Genomic DNA, 21957 nt, shown 5'->3' with positions numbered 1-21957 from the left:
AGCCAAAAGATTCCAATAAACTTTTCTGAAATAGAACATTGCTTTTAAAAGGGAAAATGGTTTTGTAGGCCACTTGTCCTTTAACACAACTTAAAGAAGAAAGGTAAGTGTAGTTAGGCTAAAAAGCTTTCCTTAATGTGTTCACTTCAGTCATTCCCTTTTAAAGGATAATGAACTTGTCAGTGTGTTATAAATACAGAATGCAAGGCTGGGTGCAGTGGCCCACGCCTGTAATCCCAGTACTTTGGCAGGCTGGGCGGGTCACCTGAGCTCAGGAGTTCGAGACCAGCCTGGGCAACATGGGAAAACCCTCTCTCTACTAAAAATACAAAAATGAGCTGCACATGTTGGCGCACACCTGCAATCCCAGCTACTCAAGAGGCTGAGGCAGGAGAATCGCTTGAACCCAGGAGGCGGAGGTTGCAGTGGGCTGAGATACTGCCATCGCACTACAGCCTGGGGGTAAGAGCGAGACTGTCTCAAAAAAAAAAAAAAAAAAAAAGAATAAATACAGAATACATACAGAAATGACACAATTCAGCTTTATTTTTACTTAATTATAACAATTTTTTAAAACTCCATGACTTTGTGCTATTTCTAATATTTAAATAAAAAACATTTCAAATTTTGCACAAATAATTTAGGCTAATACATAACTAGATTTGAATAAAGTCAGATGAAGCAGTAATTCCTCCTCTGTGTTTGAAAAGAGTGAGTGTGGTTACAAAGTCACAGGATGAGTCCCTGGGATCTGGGGTAGGAGAAGGGGTGGATCAAGAGTGCGTTGGGTTTGTCACTTCCTAGCAGGCTGAGGGTGTGACACAGCAGCTTGGTGGCAGAGAGGTCTATTCTAGCTTCTAACACCCCAAGGCTAACTTTTTGGATGTGTTTCTTCTAGCATGTAGAAAGGGCTTTTCTTGGCTGCCAGGAAGTGGGGAGCAGGGATGTGGCATGGTGATGATCTGGGGACAGCCAGGCATATGCTCAGACACTTTGGAAAACTGGGGAGGGTGAACAGGGAGACAGAATCTTCATCTTCTTCCTTTTGTTGACTGGGGAGGAGGGTGCTTGGTGACATTTTCCTGAGTATAAAGAAGGAATACAGGTTTGAAAGGTTTGTAACTGTATGTGAAAACAGGTACTGAAAACCAATACCGGGGGAAAAAAGGCATTGTAAACACTTCTATTTAAAATGAAGATTTCTGCAACAATTATACTATATAGTGGTATCACAAGTCTTTAGCTGGTAAAATCTAGCACTGAAACAACTGTTAATTTTTAACTTGTGAGGGTTCTTTTTAAAGCACCACTTAAGACCTATATATTAAAAAAATTAAATATAGAAAAATTATCTAATAAATGAGTTTGAGAATGCACAGGAAACAACACAACCCATTTTTAAACTTTTGATAACTGAACTGGAGCATTAAATTCAAAACCACTTTGAGGATTCCTACATTGTTCACCTAAGGGAAAACAAATGCAGAGCTATCAAAGAGTTTCTCAATAAATTCCCAGACCTTGGAGGGCCACAGCTTTTCATAAATATGGTCACTGGACTGAAGATTTCTAAATTTTAAATTTGATACCCCCAAAAAGTAACATATAGGATTTATAAGTATTTTATTTTTTTTGAGAAATGACAAAAAATTGAAACTAGTTTTAACAATCTCTGAAAATTTTAAATTCTAGACATGTTTATTTTGAAAACACACTTCCAAACAAGATAAACAACGATACACATGTCTACTACACTGCAGAAGTAGCTTAAACTTGCCAAGACATCCTCCTTTGTACTTGTTTCCTCAAGAGTTGCTAGGTCATTTTTTGCCCTTGGCCAGCAGCCTCTTGAGAAACAACAAAGGACCTACTGTCAAAGTCACTCTCAGGTGTTTGCCCTGCCAGCTCATGCCTTCTCCGCACACCGCACCCCCGAAGGAGCACGGAGGCCCGCAGGGCTGGCTGGCCCTGGTTCCAGCCTCACCGCCGGTTGGACCGCTTTTCGTACTTGTCCTGGCTGCTCCGCTTTCGCGGCGGGGAGTAACTGGCAGAACCTCGAGCATGGAAGCTGTGCTTGTAAGGATGGCTTCTGTGTTTCTTCGGGTTTTCTTCTTTCTGGGCCTGGCTCTTCGCTGGTTCCTTATCGCCCTCTTTTTGTTCATGGTCTTGCTCTTTATGAGAGGGCAATGTGTTTTTAATTGTGTTAATTAGAAATCTTTTATTGGTACTGGCAAGAGGACACTTCATCCTGGGGTGGGGAGGAGAAAAGAAAAAGTGTCACAAATCAAATGGTTAACTCCAAAGCTGGATCCAGTATCGTGATTAGTACCAAAGAATCCTGCTCCCACAGAATCGAGTTTCCGAATTTGTTAGCTTTCCTTGCATGCCACCTAGTGTAAACTCTGAGTACCGGGGGGAAAAAACATCAAGACGATTGGAATTCTTGAGACAGACTGCCCGGAACACTAAACCTTTCTTCCTTTCTGGAACTAAATTTCCTACTGAAGTTCACATGTACAGGTATTGACCACACTGTGAACTAACAGAATCACTTAATATTTTCTTTTGAACTAGTAAGTGCCCTATTTGACTATAACCTCTTTTGGATTAAATTTATTGCGTCTTGTGTTTTATTACCAGACAGTGAAAACTGTTCCTTTTCCAAGGAAACTAAAAAGTATATTCTGCTGTATCTTAAATACAGAAGCTAAATGATCTACTACAGAATAAAAAAAAAATTATGTGAAGAATCCATACATATGCAATAATCCTTTACTTAAAGAAATTCTTACACCTCTATTTCAGGATGCCAGGCTATGCTCTGTGGAGGGGCACTTTACTCTCCCGCCCTAGTGAATTTCTGTGCAGGATATATTTAAGTACCTTCATGATTCAAGTTCACCTAGGAGAGGCTGCAACCAATCAAATTGCTCATTAATGTGCTCAGATTTACTTATAAACTATTTCTTTTTCAAGTGTTAATAAATATTTCATTTTCAAAAAGATGACCCTATACAAATGAGAACTTTCATATTTCTCTTAGCCTTGTGATGTCTGCCATATGATGGGCTAATTTAGGAGTATGCTGATTCCCAAAATCATGTTATTTGGGGTGGCTGGTATTAAACAAAAATGAATGTAGAATAGCCACCTTTCTATAAAACTTTGATTTACAGAGAACCCCAAACAATAGTTCAAAATCAAGCCAACAACACTCCACCATAGGAATGGCGTGGACTAGTACTGTATAGGTGAAGTACAGGCAGTCAGGCATCAGCATAGCCCCACTCACAGAGGTCAGACCACCTCAGAAAACCACAATGGCACTGAATCTGGAAGTAGAAGGAAGAAAAAACAAGAAAATACCTCCTGCTGCAAATAGGTAGCTCTTGAGCCTAGAAGGACAGAGAAAATATCTGAGAAAAACCAATGGTTTTTCCCAGTGTGCTGTGCCTGGTTAATGGTCAGGCCAGAAAAGTAACAAAGGAATGAACTAGAACAAACAGAAAACCAAATTTAGAAAAGGACAGTGGAGTGCAATAGAAACAGTGGGAACATTCAGAGGTGGTGACAGCTCTGGAGTTCAGAAGCCACAATGAATGAGATGAGGGGCAAAGAAGAAAGGCAATAATAAAGAAAAAAGTTCTGCAAGTACTGTGGGGTATAAACTATAGAGCTTCACGGAGCTTCCAGAAAAGGTACATTAGCATTATGCTGCCTTAGCAGTCTCAAGGTAAAGACGTTTCTACCTCCTGAGGGCACGCTGGCATTGGGACACTCCTGTGCAGGAAGGCAGCATGTGATGAGAGGCAAACCAAGTTCTCCTGCAGGGTCTGACAGGGTCCTACCGAATGCAGGTGTTGCTCTGGTGAAGACACTTGAGCCACTGCAGTTGCAAACTCAGCAACGATTCAGAACAGTATTAAATACTGGCATGTTCCAAAACAGCGTAACACAGACAGCCTACAGGAAAAACTACCCTTCATCACAGAAAGTCAAAAGCTTAGAGGGCTCGTCTTTGGCAATGGTGGTCTGGTGCTTAGTATAGAAGCAAAACCTTTTTTATAGGCAAATGAACTACATATATCTCTTGGATATATAGGGCTAGGAGTAGCTGGTGAAACATGTCCAGCAACAGAAGAATTCTGGGTTCTTTTTACTGAAGTGGGCCATCTCAGTGGTGGTAAACTGGCCAGTTCTTCTCTGCATTAAACAAGGAAAGGTACTTTTCCCAGATGTGATGGTAATCCAGGATCTCAGAACAAAACCTTTGGTAACTACTGGTGAACTCCACTCTATTTTGCTATTTTCAATGTCAGATCATCTTTAAAACCAAATGCTTCCTCGAGGTGAGCAAAGACCTGCTACTAACTGCAGCGTTGATGCCAAGAGGCAGAGGGGACTGCACCTATCTTCCAACTGCTAGCGTAACCCACCGACTCAACATAGTGACTCAAAGAGTTAGCAAGAGAATGAGATGGTTTTATAGACTAATTCTATAAGAAAACTGGCATTTACATCTCTTTTAACATCAGAGATGCAGTTTTTAAATGTTGGTTATGCCTGGGATTCTATTCTAGGTGAAAAGTCAAGGTGGCTTGAGGAGATCCTGGTTTACTGGGGTGGGGCGGAGGTGGGGTTTGAAAGTCAGACATCTCCCAGGCACGCCAGTACACATTTTCGAAGCGATGACAAGTGCTCATTCACACTCTACTAATAAATAGGGCAAGGCAATGAAATACAGTAGTTGCAAGCAGATGTGAAGGTACATATAGTAACTAATTTTGTGTAAAGAAATTCCAAAATCTGCATAGAATAGATCCAAGTGTAAGGACAGCAACATCAAAACCAAGGTCTGAGGGAATCAGTGGGAGAGCTTCTCTGACCTTTAGGGTAGAAATTAATTTTGCTGAATCTCACAGTCGGTTTTCATTGCTAAGAAATCATACTACATGAGACAGTGGCTGGGCACACATGCTCTGGAATCACACTGTCTTAACAGACTGGACTTTGGGCATATTATGTAATCTCCCTGCTGCCTCTTAGCTGTTAAGTGGGAATAATAACGGCGACTATCTTAAAGGATTGCATGCAGATCAAATGAATGAGAACATGTAAAGTACTCAGAACAATGCCTGACACATAAAAGCACTTGGTTAATTTCAGCTTTGGTTCACAGCCTACTACTTAATTAGCTGTGTGATCACAAGCAAGTTACTTAACTACTCTTTGCATTCATTTCCCCCACTTGCAAAATGGGAATAACAGACATATATATCTACCTTATAAAGTTATTGTGAGGATTTAATGAGATAATGCATATGGCATTTAGCATGGTGTCTGGCATACAGCAAACTGCAACAAATGTTACCTACAGGTCCACAATTTCTTATCCCTAATTCCAAAATTTAAAAACCTATTAAAACCAAGTTATTTTTATGACACCAAAATTTGTTTGGCAGCAAAACTTGATCTGACCAGACTTTGGGCTATTTATATAGTCTTTATCCCGTTTAATATAAACATTCATATGTTTTGCTGAAGAAATGATACCATGTTGAACAAGTACAGGGTAGTGGTGGTGGGGGATCTAGTACATGCTATCTGTGCTGTAATACCTTTCTAAAATGTAAAAATATCTAAAATTAGAGACTTATTTGGATACAAAGGTTTTAGAAAAAGGATAGTGGACCTATATTATTTTACCCTCTCTTCATGAGAAAGAGTACACATAGCTCTCAAATAGGTTAATACATCCGGAATTTTTCCAAGATGGCAACTCAAGATATCCCAAAGCATCAAATCACCTGTGATAATAAGTTAATCAAGAGCAGAGGTTTCTGGTCAAAATGGCTGGCAAGCAGGCGGTTTCAGCATCAGGCAAGTAGCTGGATGGTATTCGAAAATGGTATTACAATGCCGCAGGATTCAATAAACTGGGGTTATTGCGAGATGATAAATGTACGAGGATGAAGACGTAAAAGAAGCCATAAGAAGGCTTCCTGATAACCTTTATAATGACAGGATGTTTCGAATTAAGAGGGCACTGGACCTGAACCTAAAGCATCAGATCTTGCCTAAAGAGCAGTGGACCAAATATGAAGAGGAAAATTTCTACCTTGAACCGTATCTGAAAGAGGTTATTCGGGAAAGAAAATAAAGAGAAGAATGGGCAAAGAAGTAATCATGGGCCGGGCGCGGTGGCTCAAGCCTGTAATCCCAGCACTTTGGGAGGCCGAGATGGGCAAATCACGAGGTCAGGAGATCGAGACTATCCTGGCTAACCCGGTGAAACCCCGTCTCTACTAAAAAAATACAAAAAACCAGCCGGGCGAGGTGGCAGCTGCCTGTAGTCCCAGCTACTTGGGAGGCTGAGGCAGGAGAATGGCGTGAACCCGGGAGGCGGAGCTTGCAGTGAGCTGAGATCGCGCCACTGCACTCCAGCCTGGGCGACAGAGCAAGACTCCGCTAATAAAAAAAAAAAAAAAAAAAAAATCATGTAGTTGAAGTCTGTGAATGCAGCTGTTATGAAGATGGTTATACTTGAAACAAACAATTTTAAGAATTATTTGGTCTGCAGATGTTTTACTTTAAATAAATGTCTATTGTAATGGCTAGAGTTTTTGAATTCCAAACCTTACACTGAATAACTACTGAAAAAAAAAAAAAAAACAGAGTAGAATCTCTATGAAAGAAAAGATTAAGAAAAAAGTAAGCCATCATTGAAAGTTAATGAGACATTTTACATAAGTATCCAAAAAAAGGGTTAAAATTTAAGTTTTGGTACCTAAAATGGTTCGATTTGTATTTGTAGAAGTTTCAGATTCCAGGCTATCTCAGTTCTCCATTGCTACATGGATCAAGGGGCTACTACACACTACCTTTGAGCTTATCGTTTGTATTTCCAACTGTTCCACAAACCCTCTAGGCCTCTGTCCTCAGATGCAAAACCAAAGGGTGAAGTGGGTAGGTAATCTCTAGAGTCGCTTCCAGTTTTAGGATCCTCTGCTCATGCTCTGTACGTTAACTCTTTAGAAAACTTCTCTCTTCTCATTCATCACATCAGGAAATTATTTCTTACTGCCATTTCCCACCTCCCCCGATCCCCCGCAGTATTTGAGATGACATGATAAACTGGCATTAGACACTCCACTATTCCCAGCTTTTCTTGTATCAGCTTTAGGGTAACCATCTGAGCCCTGAAATTGAGCATAAGATCACAGGCCACGGCTGCCTGCTGTGTCTGCACCGTCTGTTACTGTCTATGCCCCAAAGGTGTGCTGGGGGAAGCACTGGACGAGGCCACAGGACAGGGCAGCTGCTTTCCTGTCTTAGCTCTGACCTGGAGGGTGACTTTCTCACCCTGGGTAGTTATTTTTATATTTAGTTTATTTTTGTTTCCAGAAAGTTATGCTAGCTCACATGATAAGAGCCAGATTTAAGGTGCTAACAACATAAATGGATATAAACCCTAAATATCATGAGACCAGTTAAATCTGCTTTGGAAAGTACCCATGACACACCATCAGATTTGAGATCTGACATTCTATCTGCGTTAAACTTTAAAAGGAAAGCAATTTCCTTCACTTTGAAACCTGCAGGCTCAGAAGCTATGATGAAGGGTTCCACATGCTTCAAGAATCTGCCACTGGAGCGACGAAGACTGACTGGGGCTAGGATTACAAGCTTTTCATCTTTTTTCTCTCTCTTGCTGAAGGATAGAGGTAGTAGTATTTAACTTTCCACAGATTTAGACCTGCTACCTTTTGCTTCTAAAATATTTCCTGAATAGGACCTATCTGAGAGTGACACAGGATCACCAGCCGACAGGGTACATTGAAGACACAATTACCTTGTGTTATTCCATTACCAATGTTGCCTCATTTCATCTCCACAGCTATCATCCAAAAGGAAAGAAAAGAAAAAAGGTAAAGCGCCTATCCACATCCCAAGTTAGTAAGATGTGGAGCCAGGCTGGAACCAGGGAGTCTAAAATAGGGCAGAAGGAGTGGAGCAGAGAAAGAATCTCTGCAGTCTAACCAGATGGCCAATTAACAGAGCAGTCAAGAAAGAAACCGCAGGTGAAAAGCTTGTCAGCACACTGTGGCTGAGGCTCCTCATCCAGGACAGGCAGGAAGCAGTAGGTGCACACACAGTGACAGGTCTGCTAAGAACAGCTGGCCACTCAGGAGCCCAGGAGGGTCACCAACACGGCCAAGGACAAAGGTGGAGAGTCCCTTAAACACGCCTGACTCTGAGATGTGTGAAATCGAACAGGTAGTGGGAAATAAGAATTATGGTTAGGGAATAGACACCTTGGAGTCATGGAAGCAAGGTTCCATGCAGTGCACTTCAATGTGTTCTTTTCTTCTATGGACAAATCCATTCTCATACTAGCAAATAGCATATCTTCCATTTTGTACATGTCTTTGCACTCTCATGGATGCAGGTCTGGAATAATGCCTCTAGAAAGACTGAAGCAGGGGCCTAACTCCATTCCCAACTCTCCATGAAACAAGGGGAATATTTTTTATCTTGATGCTGTGGTTGATTACAACTCGTTTTGTTGTTTAATGCTGCCACAACTACTATAACCACCCCTGGTGCTACAGTTTATAATTTGGCAATCAAATGCCTCAGCATGTGGCCACCTGAAAAACGCTTTTTATGGCGTTATAATCCCTATTAGTAAACTGTTAACCCTTAATTACTCTGTGTACAACAGTCCTGAGGCTCACAGTGGGTGCTCAATGACTGTCTTCAACACTGTACCTAAAAGTAATCAAAAATCATTGACATATGTGTTTTCGCGCGCGCGTGTGTGTGTGTATATATATATATATGAGATATGCAAAGCATTATGCTAAGCCCTGTAGCAAAGATATATACCAAGCTATCTGTTTATGTGTCTCTGTCTTTGGAGACTACCAAGAGGAGCAGAAGGTAGGGGAAGTCGAAGTTCAGAGGCAGAGATGTGAAGAGTAGCACACTGAGACAGTTTGCAAGGCTGTAATCCTCAGCCTCCAACTCCTTCAGCAACGCAAATCATTTACATAGATATGTGCTCTAACAGTAACACATTCAGGGCTCTCTCATTCACTTTCGTAACTGGATATGAAAGGAATGTGGGAGGCAGGGGCAGTAAGCATTGGCACTTCAGCATGTTATCAGACAATAATCCACAGAGAGAAGTGATGCCACGCAAGGGGTGTTAAGTGACAGACCGGAAAGCCAAGTTACAGTCCCATCAGCGATTCACTAGCCAGGGCTTTAGGAAAGCTCTTTGGGTCTCATGTTCTATACGTATAAAGGCTTTGGGTCTCTGTGGCCTGAAAATATTGCCAAGAGCCTCCTCCATGAATCATCTGAGATGTGAGCCCTTGCTCCCCTCGCCATTGGTTCTAGCACAGTCAGCGTGGCTGCCACACTGTGATCGCCTGCTTGTTTCTGTATCCACTGGTGGATTAAAAACTTTAAGGCCAGGAGAGTGAGTCTTCTTTACTGCTGTCCATGATTAGCCTCTTAACATACCTACTGGTGCCCTGTGAATACTTACATAAATAAGTAAACACATGTCTGGATAAAGGCTGGAGAAAGTATTTGCTTTCCAATAATCAACAGTTGATGACATAAACTGGAAGAACAAGATGGGTGACTTCCTTCCATATCTCTAGATTGACTCTCAATCCAAACAGAAAAGCATAAAAAAAAAGTCATTCTCCTTAAAACAATTGGGTTAAGAGAACTCAAGAATCATTTTCTCTCAATTCAATCTTTAGGACTTATTTTGCCAAAATATAAGTTTTTCCAAGTATAAAGCTGAAGTTCCACAGGCACTAGACTCAGAAATTATACTGGGCAGTAGATAAGCTAAAGTGAATGTGACCAGAATAAAAACAGCTTTGTAGACAATGAAGCTGGACAAATTTCTGAAATTTATGCTTATAAATTCCTTTATGTTGACTAAAAGGAAGTCATATGAGCCAATATTTCAGCTTCTCCTAAAGCATCTGTCAATAACAGCTTCTAAAGAGATTCTTTTGCTGAAATACATCCAAGGAAGAATATAGCACCAAATGGTCTCTCGCTTTATAAAATAAAAATGGCATCTCACTTGCATTTTCTTTAGCTCAGCAATCTCTTTCTGGCACCTGCTCAACCATCTATTTCTTATGGAATATCCAAAATGAAAAAATAATACCACTCACTGTAGTTCTATTTTAAATTTTAAAGCAAAGAAAAGGTCTTCTAGATAGAAAAAAACAGGCCATGGCCACTAGTGAACAACAGATAGCTACTCTTTTAAGAACTGTCCAAGAAGGTCCACTCCACAGCGATGGGTCTTGGGACTCTTGTGGCTAAACACTTGGCCAGGCTACCTAAGTGCTATTTCAGCACAGAGGAGCTGTCTGCCCCTGGCTGAGGTGTAGGATTGTTCTGGATTCTGCAGAGCAGGCTGGTATCATTATTTTTAATTTAAAAAAGGGATTAGTAAACTGTTTTTCAAATTTGTGTGAGCTTTAGAATCAGCTGGGTATCTCTTTAAAACTCCAAAGCCCAGGCCACACCCTAAGCTCATAATCACTGATAGTAGGGCAGAGGCATCAGTATTGTTTGAAGGTTTCCAGGTGATTTCAGATGTGCAGATAAATTTGAGAACTAATGACTGGTGGTTAAAAGTTTCTCACATACACTTATTTAAATAAATGGAAGAGCAGATGGAGGGCAGGTCCCCTTTGTCCCAGCACCAGTGAGTAGAAGCAAGCCATAGTTGTCATGGGTCCAGACCTCCTTTCATAGCTCGTATCTGTTTGGGTGTGCTCAACTGCTAGACTGAACTCTGGCTAGGAAAAAATAGTTGCCCCTGGAATAAGCACGTACCCAGAGATTCTTGCTTCCAGAGCAACACAGATCAAGAGTCAAAATGTAAACATTATGAGAGAGAGAGAGAGAGAGAGAGAGAGAGAGAGAGAGAGAAAGCAGACAAACGTTCTATTTTTAATGAGGGAAATCTTCTATGGGATTGACTTGCTCAACTGTTCAGAGCAGTGCTTCCCAAACTCGGTAAGATCTTCTGGTAAGCTTAAAAAACAAAAACAAAAACAAACAAAAAACCTGTAGCACCAATCTTAGACTTTTCTATCAGAATGCCCTGGAGTGAAGCAGGGAAGGAGATCTGTATTTTTTATTTTTATTTTTTTGAGATGGAGTCTTGCTCTGTTGCCCAGGCTGGAGTGCAGTGGTGCAATCTTGGCTCACTGCAACCTCTGCCTCCTGGGTTCAAGCGATTCTTCTGCCTCAGCCTCGTGAGTAGCTGGGACCACAGGTACACGCCACCATGCTCAGCTGATTTTTTGTATTTTAGTAAAGATGGGGTTTCACTGTGTTGCCCAGGCTGGTCTTGAACGCCCGAGCTCGGGCAATCCACCTGCCTCGGCTTCCCAAAGTGCTAGGATTACTGGCCTGAGCCACCGCGCCCGGCTGGAGATCTGCATTTTAAAAAACCTCTCCAGATTATTTTCTCATTAAAAAAACTATTAAAAAGTGATCAATAGAACACATATTTGTTGTACATTACTGTAACAGAGTCCCTGGTAGAGGATCACAATGGATAGCATTCCCCGCTTCTCGTGCTCCCCTTAGTGCTCACTGTTAGCAGGCCTAACTTCTCACAGACCTTTATGTGTTACGGGATCCCATGGCCTTCCCTGACCTGGCCAATAGAGGATTACACACAGTGATCCAAACTCGGTTTTTCACATACATAGTAGATCTTTTCTCACAAGGATTCATATAGTGCTGACCAATTCTTTTTAGTGACTATAAAATATTCAACAGTAGGATGTACCATAGTTTATTTAAGCATTTTCCTGTCTTTGGACATTTGGACTGCTTCCATTTTTTTTACTATCAAAATGTGCTACAATAATTCTGTACTTAGGTCTGTGCACATTTATTAAGTTCTATGAAAGAGGGATTACTGGGAGCAGAGATCCTGGGTAAAGGGGCACAGAGAACTGTGACTCAACATTTTGCCCAGGGCCCTGCACAGAGAAAACCACACCACTGCCTGAAGCACAACACTGCGCCCCTTTCCACATCCCTTCGTCTCCACTGGATTACTTGCCTTTTTCATTCCTGCCAATCTAATGGGTGAAATTTAAGTGCTATTTAAAAGGAATATAAATACCTATGCACGCGCTCCCACCCCCATTAGATTATAAATTCCAAGACAGCAGGAATCTTTGTCATTCTGTTTACAGATACATAGTGTCGAAATAGTGCCTAGCTCTGCTAAGTACTCAATAAATGTCTGTTAATATGTTTACTTATGGCCATTTGTAGTTTGATATATACACATACACAGACACAGACACACACACACACAGATATGGTTTTCTTTTTATAAACTGATTTGTAGAAGCTTTTTCAATATTATTAGTCCTTTGTTATACATGACAAATAATTTCAACCAGTCTACCACTTGTCTTTTTACAAGTTAACTTTTCATATGGTACCTTTTTCTATGTAGAAGTTCACTATTATTATGACACTGTTGAACCTGCCGTTCTCTCATTCATAGCTTCTAGGTTTTGTGCCTGGCTAAGGGAGGTTTCTACCTTATCCTTGCCAATATTATAAAAATATTATCCTGTATTTTCTTCTATAAGATTCATATTTTATATGTTTAGTTTTTAATTTTCAGTATTACAGATGAATAGTCAATTGTATTAGCACCACTTACTAAATAATCCAACCTTTCTCCACCAGTATGAACCATGACCTTTTCCCACACAGTTAGTTCATATACATATGTGGATCTCCGTTCTTTTTTTGTTTTTTTTCCTTCTCCGCTCCCTTCCTTCCTCCCCACTCTCTTCCCCTGGTCTCTGTTCTGATTCTCTATTCTCTCTCTAATGTCTTTAGTCTTAAACTAATCTCATACTAATTACTATACATTTACAGACTATTATATCTGGGCATGCAATACTGTCATCTCATTCCTCCCAAAAATATCTTAGCTGAAAAACTGCATCTTTATAATGGAGAGATCTGGTAGTCACCAGCTTTATCAAGGGCAACCTGACATTAAGTCCCCCTGACCTGTTGTAATGAAGACGTATAAAAACATCACCTGTGTAATAGTCCTTCCTGTGAAACAAGTTTAACCTGAATCTAATCAAGAAAACATAATCAGGCAAATCCAGAATGTGGAACATTTTTGCCTGGATCCTGAATCTGCATCCCAAACAAAAAGCAACCACTATAAAAGACATTTTTGGGATGTTAGATGATGATATGAAATTATACATTAATTTCATTGATATGGTAATTACAATGTGATTATGTATGAGAATGTCTTTGAGATCTGCATGCTGAAGAATTTAGGGCTGAAGTATCAACATGCCTACAATTAATTTTCACATGGTTCAGCCAAAAATTATATGTTTGTGTAACATGTAAATATATCACACAATCATAGATAATCACACAATTTCCTTTTTTCTCAGTATGTTTTCTAGTGGGCTATTGACTGTATAAGCAATGAATTGATTTTGAATGTTTATCTTGTGCTGAACCACTATGGGTAGACATCCTATCTTCAACAAATGACCCTTTGTCTCCTTTTTTCTCCTCCTATTTATTTTCCTTGTGTTGCTGTATTTGCTTGCTGGCACCTATCTAAAGCAGCAGTTCTCAACGTGTGATCCGTGAACCTGAGAGTCTTCCAGACTCATGAGGCAATCTACAAAGTCAAAGCTATTTCCATAGTTTTGATATAATTTGCTTTTCTCCAGAAGGTTGACATTTGCACTGATGGTGCAAAAGCAACAAGTAAAACAGTGGCAAGAATCAAGGCAGTGATGAAAAACTGTACCAGTGGTCACTGTACTCTTTACCACCATGCATTAAAAATGGCCAGTTTTGAGACTGTCCTTGATTAAGCAGCATAAATTATTAATTTTGTTAAATGTTGACCCTTGAGCATGGGTCTTTTTAATAATGTATGTGTATAAACGGGACATACATACAAAGCACTTCTGCTACTTGAGATTATGATGGATGCCTCCAGGAAAAGTACTTGTGTGACTGAGTGGCAAAGTGAACTAGCTGGCTATTCAGACGTGGGTGAGCCTGTTACTTCAAGGAAAACAATTCACAGTATTTATTGCCAATATGCAATTGGAGCTTCCAGATGAAAGAAAATTAGAATTTTGGTAAACTGTGAACTTGACAGGTTCCCTTGACACTTAAAAAAGACTTATCTGATGAGATTAGTGATGATATTTACAAATGTGATTTTAAAAATATTCTATAATGACATGTGTCAACATCTGGAAGCTTCATAACTCAGTGAACCAGTATTTTCCAGATGACCAATGATGATGTTACAAAATCAAGAATAAGTAGAAGATCCAGCCAAGGTACAAAGATATTATATAAAGGGCTTTTACTGTAAAAGAATAAGAAAAGTACACATTATTAAAAAGAATATTAAGAAACTACTACTTGTTGAAATTACTTGCAAAGTTCTGATGTAGTATCAAAGAAGAATAGCTACAATTTTCTGAAAAAGTTATTGAAATACATCTTCCTTTTGAAAATACGTATCTTTGTAAGGTAGTATTTTCTACATATAATTCAGCCAAAATAACATATTACAACAGATTGAATTCAGAAGCAGATATAAGAACCCAGATGTCTTCTATAAGCCAGACATCAAGGAGGTTTCCAAAATTATTGTACTCAATATATTTTGCTTTGCAAATATAGTTATTTCTCATATGTTATTTATCTTAACATTAGATTTGTTATTTAAAAATGAATAAATACTTAAAAATTGCTCAGTTTTAATTTTAAACATTGGTATTGATATATATAACTCACATAAACAAAAGCTCTTTGGGGTTCTCAATAACATAAGAGTTCAAGTATCCTAAGACGTTTGAAAACCATCGTTCCAAGACAATTGAGATAACGAAATAACAATGCCAGCAGGAATTCTTGTCATGCAGACTCATGGGAAAGTGTAAGTTTCACATCCTAGTTTTCCCCGGGATCTACCTCTTACAATCTGGAGTATCTTATTTTGCCTGGCATCCTTTATTTACTCCCTTTCCAACATGCTTTTCCCTATACCTGGGAAGAAGCTGCTAGTTGTCCCTCAATATCTGCTCTTCCTTTTCTTCTGTAGTCAAAGAACCCCAGATACTTATCTGCTACACAACTGCCTATGAAAAAAAGATGAAATTTCTGTCCTTGCAGCTAGATGTACACATCAGAATAAATTCTGGCCAATGGGGTACATGGAGAAATGGTACATACAGGCCAGGTGTGGTGGCTCATGCCTGTAATCCCAGCACTTTGGGAGGCCAAGGTGGGCGATCACTAGGTCAGGAGTTCAAGACCAGTCTGGCCAAGATGGTGAAACCCCGTCTCTACTAAAAAATATATAAACATTAGCTGGGCGTGATGGTGGGCGCCTGTAATCCCAGCTACTCAGGAGGCTGAGGCAGAGAACTGCTTGAACCCGGGAGGCAGACGGTTGCAGTGAGCTGAGATCCGGCGACAGATCAAGACACTGTCTCAAGGCAAAAAAAAAAAAAGAAAAAGAAAAGAAAGAAATGGTAAATGCAACTTCTGGAAAGTTTTCTTTTCTTTCTTTTTTTGAGACGGAGTCTCACTGTGTCCCCCAGGCTGGAGTGCAATGGCGTGATCTCGGCTTACTGCAACCTCCCTCTCACAGGTTCAAGTGATTCTCCTGCCTCAGCCTCCCGAGTAGCTGGGATTACAGACGTGCGCCAGCACATCCCGCTAATTTTTGTATTTTTAGTAGACATGTGATTTCACCACGTTGGCCAGGCTGGTCTCAAACTCCTGACCTCAAGTAATCCGCTCATCTCGGCCTCCCAAAGTGCTGGGATATAGGCGTGAGCCACAGTGCCCGGTCATGGCAAGTTTTCTTAAAGGAAACGGGTGTGCCTTCTTTCTCTTCTTCCTTTCTGCTAATTGAAATGTGGACTCAATGTCTGTTACTATATTAGACTACATAGAAAAGAGTCACACCCTATGACTGGGAGATTTGGAAAACTGGGAGGAGCCTGGGTTCCCAGTAACTCTGTGGAACTGCGAACGTAACTGGTGTTATTTCCAGAGTACATCAATGCCCACACAAATCTCAAGATAGGCTGGTGCACATGGTAACTTTCCCCAGGGAAAGCAGAACTAGCATTGATACACTAGTTCTTTTACTATCAGAAAGTTTTACTAAGCCAGTAAGTGGCATTAAAGTTGTCAGGGTAAATGATGTCTATCTGGAGAGCTGGCTAGAAACAACCAATCCCCTTGAACCCTCCTTACAGAGCAAGAACTATGATTGATATTTTCTTACTTACTTGTAAACTGCATGATTTTAGCTCTATGCTGAGTCTTTCCAATAGGTATTAGATTGGACCAATGATCACTGACAGCCTGATAAAGATTCAGCCTGTCATAAAATTTTTATTCAGCTGAATAAAAATTCAGCCTTTAATTTTAAAGATTAAATTTTAATTTAATTAAAAATTAAAATAACAGCAATACTATCACACCTAAAAAATCAACATCAGTTCCTTAATATCATCAAATACTCTCAATTGTTTCATAACTTTTTACAGTTAGTTTGGATAAAGATACAAACAAGGTACCCATTTTATTTGATGTTCCTCAAATCTATTAATTGATAGGATGCTCCTCTTTCTTTTCTCCTTGCAATTCATTTGTTAAAGAAACCGGGTTCTTTGTCCTGTAGCATTTCTCACATTTTGGATTTTTGTGATTGCAGCCTTATGGTGTCATTTAACATGTTCCTCTGCCCTCTGTATTTCTTATAAACTAGTAATTCTAACTAGAGACTTGATCAGATTCAGGTTCAATTTTTTGACAAGGATGCCCCAGAGGTGGTGGTTTGCTCTTCTTGCATCTTTCTGTGGTATAAGGGTTGATGAATGTGTTGAAATTCAAATGATGATAATATTATTCTATAATCCTTCTAATGCATTAGTTATAATTGTTCTGTAAAGTTTTCTTTCATCAGTTGGTGACTTTGAAGTATAATTTGTACAGGGAACAGGGTAAATGCTTACTTCTTCCTATTTATCAGTTTTGTGAATAGTGATGTGGTTCCCTAGCATCCTATAAAAGGGACTACCAGGTTTGTCATTATGATTATCATTATGACCTTATAGATTTTAACATATTTTAGGTGTTTTAATCATTTATTTGTTTTTTAAATCAAATTATCTCATCTTTGACTAGTGGGAGACCTTTCAAGTGGGTCCTGAGTCTTTCTGACATGAGTACATTGGTCTTTGACAGTTTCTTTGCTTTCTGGTATGACAAGATTTTCCAGCTTTTCTTATACATTTCCTGCCCATGTAGTGAAGAGTTTGATCTGGCCCAAAGAGAGGACTGGCCTTTGCCTTAGCTTCCAGAAAGTAATCTATGTCATACCTGATAGAAATGTCTTTGTTTAGGGTGGGGCTGGCCACACCTAAGAGTCTTAGAGTGGGAGCTGGCCATGCCAGAGAGACTAACATGTGACTTAGGGTGAGAGCTTTGGTTTATGTGGGATCAGTCAACCTGGAAACTGAGATCAGTCATGTAATCATCCATCCATCCATCAATCAAACTATGTAATGAAACCTCAATAAAAACTTCGAATGCTGAAGCTCAGGTGAGCTTCCTTGCTTGGCAATATTCCATGCCTATTATCACACACTGATGTTGGGAGGGTAGCATGTCCTCTTCACAAAGCAGAGGGTAACAGTGGCTTAACATTTGGACTCCTCCCAGACTCGGATCTTTGTGTCTTATTTTGGCTGATTTTAATTTGTATCTTTTCCCTGTAATAAACTGTAACCACGAGTATAACAGATTTCAGTGAATTGTGTGAGTTCTTCCAGTGAATTATTGAAGCTAAGGGTGGTAGTTCGGGGGAACCCTCTGAACTTGCAGTTAGTATAAAAAGTAAGGATAGTCTTGCGGACTGTGACCTCTAACTTTGCAGTTTGGCTAACTCTGGGCACTACTTCGGGTCTGTAATCAGTTCTTACTCTAAGGATTCCTCTCTCCTTTCAGTGAGAAATGGTATTTACATAAAACAATTTTGGCACTAGGGGTGCCCACTGCTACTGCGTGGGTGGTCATTGTTTCTAGGCCTTTTCTGTGAAGAGAGCTAGAAAAAGCTTTTCTCTCTCCCTCTCTTTTTTAAGAGAAAATCTAGCACAACCTCATACTGATGTTTCCAATTCGAATTTAGGATTATAGGTAGGTTTTTACTTCTTTGATTTTATATTTGTAGCTCTTTAACATTTTCATGTTAAATCTTGGTATTTATATACAGCAAGTATTGCTTGTTTTATCCTAATATATAAAATTTTCAGAATAGCAATACCAATACTAACAATATGGTGACTGTAAACAATTTCTTTGTAGTTATTTTTTATCTTTTAGAAATATAGTCAAATTTCAGATCACCTGAAATAGTTTCTTTCCATGAAGCTAAGTCATCCACTCAATGGTTTATCAGGTCCATGTTTTATTTTGCTTGATTTTTAGGTATTATCTTTTCTCTCTATTTTAATTTTCGCCTTGGATTTTAGGTAAACCATGTGCACGGTTCTAAACGTCAAATTTACATAACAAGCTAAGTTCAGAAGTTTAGCTTCTACTCTTATCACATTTTTACATTTTACTCTTTTTAATGACCCACCTCATTCCACTGCAGTACATTTTTAACTGTAGATAAAAATTCTACAATCAGCATATTCATCAAATGCAAATCACTAAAGTAGTGCCTAGAAGAGTTTTTTTTTTGGTAGAGATGAAGTCTCACTATGTTGCCCAGGCTAGTCTCGAACTCTTGGGCTCAAACAATCCTCCCACCTGGGCCTCTCAAAGTGCTGGGATGACAGGCATGAGCCATTGTGCCCAGTCCATATTAAGTTTTAACAAGCTCTATTTTGTACATAATCTGCAAAGGTAATCTTTAATTCTGCATGGCTGAATTGTCACATAATCAAAATGTTTACAGTTAAAATTAATTTCCTAAAATAAATTTTAATTTACTAAGGACTATAAGTAAACTAGAAATTCTTAAACAATAAACACCAACATAATATTACTCTTGCACAGATGATGACTTTGGGCACAGTAGTATCTAAATACCTCTTGGGGACTTGTGAAGTAAAGGGACAATGAACCTATACTGTATATCCTCCATATGCGCCAGCTGCCCGTTTCTTCATGTTGTTAGAGTTTCTCAACATTCGGTTCTCAGCAGTGTCTTACTCTACACTTGTCTCTGAGCGACTTCCTCTGCTTCCAAGGTTTCCCATTTCCTCTATATGCTAAAGATTTACATATTTATATCTCCAGTTAAGAATTTTTTTCTTACGTTTTAAGGCAGATTACTCAAAGAACTTACCAACCCATGGGTCCCATTGTTTCAGCTCTAGTTTTCCCACGTTTTGCCTCCTTAAGCAGTTCTTCTATTGCTTTCCTGATAAGAAAAAGGAAAAGATTTGAGAGGCAGTCACCCCACTAAGTTCTGAAAATCAATTCATTCCAGGTCCATGATCTTGGGAAAGGAACTAACCTTTGAAGCATGATTGTTGGGGCAAATTTTTTTTTAAACGGTTGACAATTTTGAACACATAAATTAAAAAGAAACTATTACTATAAAGAGAAGCAACAATGAAGAGAAAAAATTACAAACTGGGAAAAATATTTTTGGTATGAGACAGTTAAATCACATACCCTTAATACAAGAATTCTCTTTTCTTATTAATTTGAATAACCAAAAGACATGAACATCCAAATATGTATGTATCTATATTTTTTCAAATTCACTGTTATTCAAAAAAATACCAGTGAACTCAACAAGGATAAATGTTTCTGCCCATTAGTGAGGGGGATAGAAAAATGGATAACTTCTTCTCTACTAATGGGGACTGAAGCTGGTATTACATTTCTGGAGGACAATCCAGCAACATAATAAAGAACCTTAAGAATAGTATATACCAGTTGACCTAAAAATTTTACTTTGTCCTATGAAAATATTCAAATAAGTATGCAGAACTATATGTACAAGGATATTCAAACTATTTGCTAACAAAGAAAAAACCAGAAAACTTAAATATTTACTGATAAAGGATTGGTTAAATAAATCATGACATATCCACATACGTGGAAGATTAGGCAGTCATTAAAAATGAAGACAAATGAATTTCTGGCACAGGACAGACATTCAGTATATAAAGCTGGTACAAAAGAATATGTGTAGAATAATCTTAATTTCAAAATTATTTACATATATATTACATAGAAAAACATTTGGAGAGGGCTGGGTATGGTGGCTCATGCCTGTAATCCCAGTACTTTGGGAGACTGAGGAGAGAGGATCACCTGAGGCCAGGAGTTTGAGACCAGCCTGGGCAACACAGCAAGACCTGGTCTCTAAAAAAAATAAAAATAATAATAATAAAAAAATTTGGAGGGATGTTATCAAAACAGTAAGATGAGTTGTAAGGTGATTTTTTTTTTCTGTTTGCATTGCTGCATTTTCTATTTTTTCTACAATGAACATGCATTATTTGTGCAATTTTTGAAGAGGTTAAAAAAACAGAAAACATATTTATCAACCATATTTTGAGACTTTACTATGTGTAAAATACTGTGCAAGGTGCTATGGGTAGCAACATAGGAAGATGATCATCCCTGATTGAATATGATGTATCAATAACAAAGTTAAGAAAAAGAGAGGTGTAAACAAATATAGTCCAAAACAAATATAGTCCAAAAACAGAACTATAAATCTAATCATGAATTTTTGAAGCTAGATAATTATATAGAGTCTATATTAAAATGTTATAATGACACTATTATAATAGTACCATACACTATATAATCTTCAAATATTAACATTCTGTTTACAAGAACGTTTTATTTCATGTTGATTTTTATCAAAGTAAGGCATGCACATCGTTTAAAAAGACAAATATTATTTAAAAGATTTAAAATACAATAGTCTTCTACATTATCCTGCCCTACCCACCAAAGAAAACAATTTCAACTTTTTTTTATCTGTTTCTCTTTATTTACTTCCATATTCTTAATACTATGCTTTCAAACTATTTCACCACCTCTTCATCTCCAAAAATACATCTGCTTATTTTTGTGTAACTCATTTGAGATCTTTAAAATATGTCTTTTCAGTTAACTCAGCAGCCTGACATTTTCTGATCCTTCTTGTGAAGGCCCACCGCTATGGATCAATGAAGAACTGAAGTGCTTAGCTATCGACCGACATGCTGACTCCCTCAATCACAAGTTTCGCAGCCCAGTCTTATGGAATCACAAACAGGTAAGTTCATTTGATGACTACATATGCTGCTTCTTCCAGCTCTTTAGAATAATGATATGGCCTGCTGAAATGATCTGGGACTTTGTCTCTTACAGTAGTTCAATCAAATTTATCCTAATTCCAAACCGAGATCCTTTTTCACCCTTATAGATTTAAGTAAAAAATTAAAGGGTATAAATATTCCAAATATGGCTCTTCCTTTCCCATAAATTAGTGTAGTAGTTTTAAAATAAAAACAGATAAATCATACCTAGATCCACCTATGTGCTCTCCTTCTGTCAAAAGAAATGGTTAAAAATAATTGGGAAAAAAACTTTTTGGGGCAGTTCCCTAACTATGAACAAAATACGTATCAGTTACAAATAAACTAGAATGTGTTTTCCCATAAAAACTATGTTAAAATGTTTGCCTAGCTTTCTGGACCAGACTACAGAAGCTTATTTGAGTCAGAATCCAGCTGAAATGCTATACATCTGCAGAAGGTACTCAGTAAAGATTCTTGCAGAGACCCTGAAGGCATATTCTAGGTGCTTTCAAGAGTTTGAAGTTTG

General features: G+C 38.7%; 1 protein-coding gene and 1 pseudogene across 1 annotated transcript in view; one reads left to right on the top strand and one right to left on the bottom strand.

Moving 5' to 3' along the window:
* Positions 1-520: 520 nt before the first annotated feature.
* Positions 521-21957, bottom strand: part of LOC103249063 (protein POLR1D) — a 45404-nt gene continuing 23967 nt past the window's right edge. Inside the window, exons 2-3 of the mRNA XM_008021804.3 lie at positions 19469-19543; positions 521-2248 (exon numbers count right to left, since the gene is read on the bottom strand). Of these exons, the coding sequence (XP_008019995.2) occupies positions 1981-2248; positions 19469-19543 (343 nt within the window). The 3' untranslated portion in view covers positions 521-1980. The remainder of the gene's footprint in view (positions 2249-19468; positions 19544-21957) is intronic.
* Positions 5835-6615, top strand: LOC103249061 (cytochrome b-c1 complex subunit 7 pseudogene; annotated as a pseudogene).

The sequence above is a fragment of the Chlorocebus sabaeus genome, chromosome 3 (assembly GCF_047675955.1).
Source record: "Chlorocebus sabaeus isolate Y175 chromosome 3, mChlSab1.0.hap1, whole genome shotgun sequence".
Taxonomy (NCBI): Eukaryota; Metazoa; Chordata; class Mammalia; order Primates; family Cercopithecidae; genus Chlorocebus; species Chlorocebus sabaeus.
Note: the sequence above shows the minus strand (reverse complement) of the source record. Positions and strands in the feature narration are given on the sequence as shown.